At 36.7% G+C, this 10,879-nt stretch overlaps 2 protein-coding genes across 2 annotated transcripts; one reads left to right on the top strand and one right to left on the bottom strand.

Moving 5' to 3' along the window:
• Window positions 1–475: 475 nt before the first annotated feature.
• Window positions 476–7,293, bottom strand: LOC130560617 (angiopoietin-related protein 7). The gene is given in 7 exon segments (XM_057344521.1): window positions 476–866; window positions 969–1,164; window positions 1,365–1,529; window positions 1,531–1,606; window positions 2,835–3,069; window positions 6,083–6,701; window positions 7,212–7,293. Coding segments are annotated over 6 exon segments (1,215 nt in total). The 5' UTR covers window positions 6,479–6,701; window positions 7,212–7,293; the 3' UTR covers window positions 476–719.
• A 1,070-nt stretch (window positions 7,294–8,363) lies between these two features.
• On the top strand, window positions 8,364–10,791 carry pomca (proopiomelanocortin a). The gene is made up of 3 exons (XM_057344067.1): window positions 8,364–8,496; window positions 8,839–8,978; window positions 10,002–10,791. The coding sequence occupies exons 2-3, from the start codon at window positions 8,841–8,843 to the stop codon at window positions 10,533–10,535; spliced, it is 672 nt and encodes a 223-aa protein (XP_057200050.1). The 5' UTR covers window positions 8,364–8,496; window positions 8,839–8,840; the 3' UTR covers window positions 10,536–10,791.
• Window positions 10,792–10,879: the final 88 nt, after the last annotated feature.

The raw sequence follows: 10,879 nt of genomic DNA, 5'->3' as shown, positions 1-10,879 counted from the left end.
CGCTGTCAATGCCAGTAATGCACTGAAATACATTGTCTTGAGTGATGTCTATTAACCCATTTAATCCCAATGTTATATATTTATTCAATTAAAAAAGTTATTGGGTCTTATTGAGCCAATCTTGGTGGATTTTCACTTTAGTTTCCAACCTGTTATAGTTGTGACCAAGAACACAGCAACTTGTAGTATCTCATACTTTGGCCTTTTAAAAAAAAGGCATACAGTTTGTTTAATTGGGTTCAATCCAAAATACTGTGAGATTACTGTATAACCTCACTTAGCACAGAACATTTTGGGATGAAATGGTTTCGTAGAGCTTTTTTAGATTCGTTGCCATGTCCTCAGACAATGCTGCACTCATTTTCACAAAAACAAAATATATATATTTTTCTCAAATAATCTGAAAACATACCAAATAGACATAACTGTCAAAAAATTACATGAAATTACATTCAATAACGGGATGACTGGAATGCACTGAATTAACTCATTGTGTTTTATAAAAACATCCTGGTATTACATCGTTTTATTGAATTCACATTGTAGTAATTTTGTACTTCAAGCAAAAGGATTTTGAAAATGATTGATAAAGGTGGATATTTTAATCTTAATGTGCAGTTAAAACTTTAACTACAGTTTGCACAATTGCTTTGACATAAGAATCAGCAATGGCCCTATGACGTCACCTCAATATTGTTTTACCTTGTCCTAAAGTGATGTTATGGAGAGAGGCGGGGCCTGTATGTCCGTGGGCGAATCATCATGCTCACTCTCTTCAGCGAGTAATAATCTGAGTCCTTCCATGAGTACCACACAATCCCATCAGGCCCCAAAAGATTCTTCCCTTTGGCAGAATAGCGCCCCCACTGTTCATCCAGATTAACACAACGCCAAGTCAGATCAATTATTTGGGATACATGACTTTAATAGATGAAATTAAAATTTTGATTGCTTTATTGGTATCCTACCTTATAATAAACTCCATTCAGATGTGCGAAGAAGCACTGCTTGTACCACCAGCCTCCGTGAGATATCTCAGCACAGATGTCACCAGTGTCAGGTGTGCTGAAGCTTTGCTTGTCGTGATACCAACCAAACGAGTCTTCAAATGTACCACTAAACCCAGACACATGGAGACGGTAGTGGTTTTCCACATTCTCCACCCTGGTAAACCAAGCAAAGCATTATCTTATTTGGCCAGCTTGTGGAAGAAATTGTGACACAAACATATGAACATTACAAAGACAAAGACTACATTTTAGACCAGGTGCCCAGAACATGATCACACCTAATCTGCATATAAGTGATGTTTTTTCTGATACTGCTTTATTTTATTTTTTATTTCCGATCTGCGTTGCGTTTACCAGAAGTTTTGGTACAGTGCATGTTTGTGCTTGCCATTCCAGTCCTCAAGGTCAATGCGAAGGGAATATTCTCCCTGGCTGGAGATGGCATGAATGTGGTCGTTTCCCAGCCAGAATTCTGCATGCAGATCTCCAAAGCCGTCCCTGTATTCTGTCCATTTGCGTAAAAATACCAGATCTGTGGATTCCATTGTAGTATAGGGATGCACAGTCGATTGGGCAGTTTCTTATGTGTTGACCCTCTGAATGAAAAAACATTTTTTACATTATAACACTATAATTTTACGCAAGACTGAATTAGATTCAGCTTTTGTCCTTAAAAAATCAAATAATATTACAGCATATACTGTATTATGATATATTATACAATAGTGCAACTGTTAAATGTAATAAGGGTCCAGTGTATGAAATTTAGCAGCATCTAGCAGTGAGGTTGTGAACTGCAACCAATGGCTCACTCCACCCATCCCTTTTGAAAGCACTATGGCGACTGACACAGAACTAAGATGTAGTCAAGCTTTCACTTCTGTGCCGAAGGAGATAACGTATTTACGAAAGGCGCTCTGTAGAGCAGTTTGTCCATTTAGGGCTACTGTAGAAACAACATGGCGAATTCTACGTAAGGGGACCCGAGGTGTATGTACAGTAGATAGAAATAGCTCATTCTAAGATAATAAAAACATAAAACTTTATTATGTAAGGACTTTATACACCTCTAAAGACATAGTTATGTATATGATATTGCATTTCTGTCAATATAGATCCTCCAAAAAATTACATATTTGATCTTTAAATTACTACTTTATTACAATACAGTGCAAGTGTTCAGAAGACCATGTATGGTACAGAATGTATATGTATTGTTGTATAAGTGTATTGTTTATACTGTAAATGTTTAAATGCATGTTACATTTTATATTTAGAAATTTTATATAATACTGTATGCTGTAGAATAAGTTATGACATGTAAATATAAGGCAGTGTATGAAGTATTCATATTTATGTTCTTTAAATATAGAATGCACAGAAATAATAAAATGTGTAAAAGGAAGAACAGTGGCAATAGTAAACACTTCTTGTAATAAAACTAATGTTGCAACTCCACTTTTAAAATAAGAGTCCTGCTATATAGACCACTTTGCAAGATTGATCCAGAAGCACCTCCAGCTTCAGTTATTATTTATTTATTGAAATCTTACTTATATAATTATATCATAAATACATTTGTTTTACATTTTAAATAGGTTATACATATTCTGTTGTTGTATTTTGTGTAGTAAAACAAGAAGTTCTTCTGGACCAGCAAGGGTTGATTATGTCATCCGAAGTGGTCTATAGCAATAACTCAGTGTTTGCTAATAATTTAATTGAACATATTTAAACATGGTTGCGACAGCAGTTAATGAGCTATGAATCACATTTCAAAACATAGTGTTGTAGATAAGCTCTTCAGTATCGAGTCATTCTGACCTGGGTGAAGGGTGTCTTGAGCACTGAGAAGCTTGTTCGAGCGGATGATGTTGATCATACAGCCAGGATTGCGCCGTGTGCGATCCACTATCTGTGTTAGGTTGCGGATCTGTGCTTGCATGTCATAGATGAGCGATCCGTGGATCTGCAGCACTGTATTCGTTTCTTCATAGATTTGCTGCAGTGTGTGCAAGTGATGCTCTAAAGAAGAGTTTGTGTCGTATTTCTCTTCACTCTGCCAAAAACAAAAACAAGCACGTTAGTTCTATATTTCCCTTTTAGCGCAGATATTTGAATGCATATTATATTGAAAATATGAAAAACTGCATTTTGAGGACATATGTTGTACATAAGTTGTTAACAAACATGTACACTTGAATGGAAAAGTGACGCTGACTATTCTAATCTTGTCAATTAGTGCAGGGGATTTGAAAGAGGTCCATCCCTTTAGAATATCAGCAAATACGAGCATTCAATAAGGGAGAAAGGATATCTATTTCACTCAGTTCCCATTAGGCCAAGAATGCTTAAGATAAAAAATAAGTCTTATAATTATTTACAATGCATGACGCAAAACACAGTCTTGTGTATTAGGTGTAAAATATGTCATAGTATATCATTTAAGCAGTAGAAGAAATACAAAGTAAAAATTTAGAGAGAAAATTTAAAACAATTTCATAATTGTCAGGTAAGTAAAAAAAGATATTTACGTATATATTAGGCATATAAGAGGTTTATGTCATGATGACAGATATATAAGGTTGAAATGTCCCTTGAAGAATGTACCTTGAAGATCTTGATCTTGAAAGAAATTGTAATGAGCAATCGTTTTCCCTTGAACGGGTAATTATCCGCAATTATTCATTAGTACTTGAGTACTTAAGTTCATATTCCTCTGAATTTTCAAGAGTACAACTGAAAAAAAAACGTAATTGTAGGCTACATAATTTTTCTGTTCTTTTTTTTACATTTTTATATATCCTATTATTCTGTAATTTTACAGGAAAAATATATTCCAGCAGGCAGAAAAGTTTTTTTAACTGAATTTTTTTACCGTGTAGGAGTCAAGTCAATAAAGTGCTATACATTAAAGCAATAAGCCCCAAGAAGCAGTGGGTTACAGTGCATTTTATATAGGGCTGTCAACGTTAACGCGTTAACGCATGCGATTAATTTTTTCAAATTAACGCGTGAGAAAATATTTATCGCAATTAACGCAGCATCCGTTTGTTTTGACATTCTTTGTCTAGCGTTACATTATGTAATCACGCTCTTATTCGTGTACAGGCTTTTAAACCACTTAAGCGCGATTTGAAACAGTTGCTTTGACGCGTTCAATGAAGATAGACAGCTTCTAAACTGTGGGACGCGGCAAAACGCAACGCGAGGTCCAGTCTGGTGTAAACAGTCATGGGCTGAAGGCTGCGTCGGTGAATCTCTGTCAGACAGCGCATCCGTGTTCAGTTCACTTTCGTGCTTGAATGGATAAAACCACACAAGATTATGTCAGAAAGCCCGTTTTGTCTAGCATTTTCTTAAGCAAGACCTCAAAGTGTAAAATAAAATCTTAAATGAATGCAAAGAGTTGTGAAAATGGGAGTTCGGTGACGGTCAGATCTGCGTACTGAGACAGCTCTTAAAGGGGCCGCGTTCTTAAACGTGCTGCTGTGACTCCTGTCACTAATGTTAATCAAAGAACAAAATAAAAGAAGAAATCAATGTGATTTTATAGCTTTATTGAGAATTCTTCTGCATTTAATTTATAATTTAGCATTAAAGACTGTAAAGTGTCCTTCAATTTCCTACATGAGCTCTCAATTATGCTGTTGAATGGCTATAATTAATGTTAAAATAATCAATTTAATAGAGACATCAGTTACAATACTAATATCAAAATGTTAGCTTTCATAAAATGATGCTGTTAAATAAATATGTTGTTTCTACATCAATTTGAAGATTAAATGTGAAATTATTAAAATGTAAAAGTATATTTTAAAATAAAATTGTTGTGTGCGATTAATCGTGATTAATCACAGAAAAAATGTGTGATTAATCCGATAATTTTTTTAATCGATTGACAGCACTAATTTTATAACAGCTAAGGGCGTTGTGGCACGATGCGAAGCGGAGTGCCTAAAACCCCGTAGCTGTTATAAAATGCACTGTAACCCACTGTTTCGCGGGGCTTACTGCTTTTATAAAACGGTTATTCCATATGCTTAGCAAGGTTTCATAAAATAAAGTAAATAAAATGATATTTAGGCTATGTGGTGCGGTCAGCCGTTATATATTGAGGTATTTGTAACGGCTTAGAACTCCTCTCAGCCAATCAGAATCAAGGACCAGAACTGACCGTTTTATAATCTTGAATTTTGTAATTGTAATTGTCATAATTGTAAATGTGCAGGAAAAGGAGACCCCATGGTGTGAGTCGGGGTTGTACATGGGTGGAGTTTCAGTTGTAAAGAGGTGGAGGCAGAGTCAGGTCTAGGGGGGGGCTAGGGCAGCATTTCCCCTCAGATTTTTCTTGGGCCCCTCCAAAAATATCCAGATGACAATTAAAACAATTAAAAACGAAGTACTTCTTATTTGTATTATTTATTAAATAATGTTTGTAATATAATGCATGTAATGAACAATATCAGCCCAACCAGAATGTATGATTGCCCCCCAGTTGAGCCAGGCTAGTACCAGGCCTGGGTGGAAGCTATCATTTGTTTTTCATTTAAAGCTGTACATAACTGGAAACATTTGAAAATACTCCTGTTGAGATGGACAGATTAGTAATGTATTTAGATTATTTACACTACAAATGCAATTTCTGAACCCATGACAACATATTTAGTCGCCAAAACGCATCTCAATACAAGGCATTAAGGGTGTCTGTGTTATATATATGTGGTACATGTTTAAATTGTTGTTACTTGCTCACTGCTGATCATGTGGTCATTGAACAGATTCCTGCTCTAATCCTGTAATTGATCAGGGTTAATGAGGCATTAGTACAGATCTAGCGTGCTAGAGTACTGAAACATTATTGTCTAGATTCTGTTTAACTGCAGTGAACAATGTAGAAGATCATTATTTTTGCATGGCCAATAAACCATGAAAACTCATTTTAACGTAAAACAATTGAATTTTATAGTGGGCCTATTTTTTATATCATCAATGATGACACAAGACTTTCAGGCTGGACAAGTGGACAGCACACCAGGACCCACACGCCACTTCACACCTTCAGATCTTACCTGCAGTTCCAGCACCTTGATGCGATGCCTGTGGTTCCTCAGCTCCTCCTGAAGCTCTGAGATGGTTTCTTTTAGGTCCTGCATTTGCTGTTTGCGTTCCTCATTCTCATGCAGCCAGAAGGAAACCTCATCCGTACATCGAAACATATCAGGGCATCTCTGCTCTTCCAGCTGTGGTAGTGTGGCTATTAAACGGCACTGCCCGTTTGGCATCACTTCATTGCTGTATTCACCACACTGCATTAGTGCGCTGCTAACACGATATGTGTTAGTCCCAGATGTGTCTGTTTTAGTGGAGACTGCGTTTTGAGACTCTTCGACGTCATCTTTAGATTTGACAGCATTCAGGGCCCAGGCAGACATGAATAACAGACCGTACAGCAGAGATAACTTCATTCTGCTGTAAATGAAAGTTCTCCATATAAAGTAAAGAGCAAAATCCAATATAATCCGGAACTTGTTTTGTGAAACCTGTTTGGGTCCTCCTGATTAAGCTTATTTCCTCATGGTTCAATATTGTCTGCAGACTTCTTCGGGGCAGATGGGAAGTAATTGAGATGGAGAAAGCTGATTGGTCAGACACTGGCCGGAAATCCTCAACAGATTGGAAAGCAGCATTCTGCGTAAATAAATAATAGAATTAAATAATAGTATCTAAGCCTAAAAATGTTTTATATACCCTGTAAAAATATAATAAAGTGTATTTTAACCTCTATAAACAGTTGATTTTATAAACATTTTAATACACATTTTGTGAAGCGAAGACTGAAAATAGTGGTAAAGCAAAATGCTAAAACATTCTGAAATAAAAATATCATTATATATTTTTGAAATTTGGAAAATGGTTTGAACCTGTAAAAAATGTGGCTTTATATTCTTTTGTGTTATAAATCTTTCATGATTTGCAAAATGCAGCATATTTATTGAGTCATGCTGACCAATGAGTCAAACATTTTCTGCTGTTACAACACAGAGAGTGGGTGAAATATTATAAATTCACATCACACATTAGGATGAAACTAAATTAAATTAAAAGCCGCATGGTGAAACGCAAACAGCTGCATAATAATAAACTGACTTCGAAAAAAGATTTTAAAAAATGCAAATTGATGAGATAAGCAAGAGTTACCTTTCACCAGACAGGCATATCCCTCATTATTAGAAATGTGACACGAAATCTGCCTCTCATTCTCTCTCTCTCTTTCTCTCCAGTACAGTAACGTTGTTCTATGAGCCATGCAGTGTTACTATGGATTGACAGACATCCTATCCTGTAAATCTTTTCTAATAGGATTTCTGTTCCTAACACTGCGTGATGCCGGTGAAATACGCACACCCTGTTAAATATATGCTGGGTCTATAAAATACACATCCGCAGGGTTCTCCCATTATCACGCATAAAACTTGCATTTCATATTGTGGTTCATTTTATTATAGCTATATAAACTATTTCTATATAAAAATATTTTAATGTATATCATTCATTATGGAAAAAGTGCATTCTTGCTTGTTTCTCAAACAAGCTCATTTTACATTTAGATCAAGTGTACCCCTCTAGAGCTTTCTAAAGGGCTCTCTGAGACAAAGCAACCAGTAACATAAAAGCCAGCAAGGTCAGGCCTCCGATATAATGATGTGGCCCTAATGGAAAATTCCCTTCTGAAATGTTTTGCTCTAAGCAATAGTTACCAATGTAAAAACACTTTCTGAATGAATAGAATCACTTAGCTGAGTGACTGAGCACATGTTTATGTGTAGCTGAAATATGGCCAGTATTTGACAATTGATTCCAGGATTTAGTTTTGGCCACGTTATCATTAAATGCATCCAAACCAATACTTTTATCAATCTTTTTATTTTACTGTCTGAACTTTTAGCACCCAAATGCTTTCCCAGATGGCTTCCCTTTTTAAGTCCCTCACCTTCCAATTAATTTTCAAAGAAAGATTAGCACCTGTGTGTCCAAACACAAGCAAAACACATGCACTATAATTGATTCGATGTGAATTGTCACCTTTCATGACGGAAGTCCGGTAAACCGACACGTGTGCCCTTCAACACAATGGCCATCAAAATTATGATTTGACAAATGGCACGTCCATGTAGATCCCGCACTAATCTTGCATTCATTCACATGGGGCCATTTGGACGTCGCCTGTCAATCTTCCATCGATTACTCATCTGCAGGGCAGATGATGCATTGGAGTTTCCTACTTTGCACCACCCATAAAAAAAAGTGACATGACATATCCTAGAGTTTGGTGGCCTTCAGGAATTGACGCACAGGTAGCTTATAAAAGACAAGTAGTGAAGAGTTTCAGACAGCATAGACGAGCAAACGCTCATACACACCCAGAGAGAAGAAACTGAAGCAGGACCATTAGAAGACTGATTTCTCGCTGTGCCACAGGTAGGTAAGTTATGATCTTAACTTGACAAACTTCAACTTTGCCTTTTCAACTTCAACTTGAAAAATTGTTTGTTTGTTATTTATGAAAAACAAGATAAAACAAAATCTGTGTTTCTGATTGTTTGTCTCAACAAACAGTACGTTTGAAAGATGGAAGATGTTAATTTCATTACTAAACTTTCATTATTATTTATGGATTTTCTTTTTTTCGTTTTTATATCTTAAAAATGATGCATGAGCTAACTTTTTGCACGTTAAAATGTATTTAATGCGAATGAGCATACCTAAGGTTGTTATGTTATAAATACTGTCATTAAATATGGTGTGTTGCTGTGTGGTTGTACAGATATGGTCAAGGGATTGAGGATGTTGTGCCCACCTTGGCTCTTGGTTTTGGCTGTGCTGTGTGCGGGTGGATCTGACGTTAGAGCTCAGTGCTGGGAAAGCACTCATTGCCGGGACCTCAGCACTGAGGAAAGCATTTTGGTGAGTTGCAATGTGAATACTTAAGAAAATAATCAGTATTACTTTTGCCTATATTTAACATTCAATTATCATTCAAAGCCTGTAGCGCATATGGTAGGTTATGGTATGTTATGCACCCTCATGTTGTTCAAAACCAGCAAATGGCTCTTTCTTCTGTGGAGCACAAAAGAGGAAATTGTGAGAAATGTCTCAGTGGTTTTGTATCCTTACAATGGAAGTCAATGGGGGCCAGTGTTGTACCAACGTTCTTCAAAATATCTTCTTTTGTGTTCTGCTGAAGAAAGAAAGTCATACAGAATGACATGCTGGGGAATGAATGATGAGAGAATTTTTATTTTTGGGTGAGCTATGCATTTATGGTTGTTCCAGTCCCTGACCCTATAGGTATTAATCTTTCATAATAACTTTATGTGCTTCGGACACACAAAAAAATCTTCAAATGGCTTTATCATCTAATTAATGAACAAATGCTACTTGCTTTGAACGGAAGGACCTGAGTCTTATCTGGGGATGTCCAGAATATATTTTTAACTTGAACTAGTAAACAACCTTCCAGAACGCCCGATAACCATCTAACAATGCTTTAGCAACCATATCCCTGCTGAATAAAAGAATAGAACCCTGCCCAAACACAATAGAAACTTTCATGGATTTAATGATGTGAATTGTATTGGTTTTAATAGAAACTATATGTCTAGTATGTGATGGATTTTATTGGTGGGTAAATCCTATTGGAATAATACCCAAAACACACCACAAAAAGGAATTTTTAATGGTTTTAATGGAAACCATTAGAATTTATGTGATGGTTCCTATCGTTTTTAGCAGGTGCCATTGTGCTAAAATGCCACGATTTATGTAAGGTTTTTAGAGTATAATGTTGCTAAGATTTTTAAATACTTATAAACAATTATTTGGAAGTAAAAAATTTAAAAGCAATGCTTTTAAATCTCACTCTAGCATCATGTGAGCAAGTTTTTAAAATGTAAAACTTCACTTTCTTCTTTTAATGCTCTATCTAAGGAATGCATCCAGCTCTGCAGGTCTGATCTCACAGATGAAAGTCCCATATATCCAGGAGAAAGCCATTTGCAGCCTCCTTCTGAGTCAGAGCAAAACGAGATCCTTGTACCGCTATCCCCCCTTACATTCACCCCCACCCTGGAACAAAGGGCCCCTGAGTCCAGCCCCCGGCACGAGCACAAGCGCTCTTACTCCATGGAGCATTTCCGTTGGGGCAAGCCAGTGGGACGCAAGCGCCGGCCCATTAAGGTCTACACCAACGGCGTGGAGGAGGAATCTGCAGAGACCCTCCCAGCTGAGATGAGGCGTGAGCTGGCCACCAACGAGATCGACTACCCCCTGGAAGAGAACATCTCTAACCAGCAGGAGAAAAAGGATGGGTCCTACAAAATGAACCATTTCCGCTGGAGCAGCCCGCCCGCCAGCAAGCGCTACGGAGGATTTATGAAATCCTGGGATGAGCGCAGTCAGAAACCCCTTCTCACGCTCTTCAAAAACGTCATCAATAAAGACCACCAGAAGAAGGACCAGTGAGGGGATGTAGGGATTGTAGAGAATGGTTTTAATATACCCAAATACATTTCTTCCTAGTAAGCTTCTAGATCATAAAAGAAAAGGAGGTGAGATTTTTAGAGTTTATTTGCATTGTAATCAACAATAAATTCTGAATACTGTACATAGAAATGCTGTGGTGATTAAATACCTGTTAGGCTAAGGAAATCATTTTTATCTTATTTATTGAAATGTACTATACTGTAAATTTTGAAAATGCGATACATAAAATGATTCTGTTTCAAGCAGAAAAGAACAAATTGATTCATTTACACATGAAAATTACATTCTACTTAAACAACAAACAAACTATGAACACAGGCCAG

The sequence above is a fragment of the Triplophysa rosa genome, linkage group LG10 (genome assembly GCF_024868665.1).
Source record: "Triplophysa rosa linkage group LG10, Trosa_1v2, whole genome shotgun sequence".
Classification (NCBI taxonomy): Eukaryota; Metazoa; Chordata; class Actinopteri; order Cypriniformes; family Nemacheilidae; genus Triplophysa; species Triplophysa rosa.
This window is presented reverse-complemented; position numbering and strand designations above follow the sequence as displayed.

What these genes read in the sequence shown, in the direction of transcription:
- pomca (XM_057344067.1), top strand. Translation starts at nt 8,841, where the DNA reads ATGGTCAAGGGATTGAGGATGTTGTGCCCACCTTGGCTCTTGGTTTTG. An exon ending in GCACTGAGGAAAGCATTTTG is followed by an intron (nt 8,979 to 10,001) that starts GTGAGTTGCAAT and finishes GCTCTATCTAAG; the next exon opens with GAATGCATCCAGCTCTGCAG.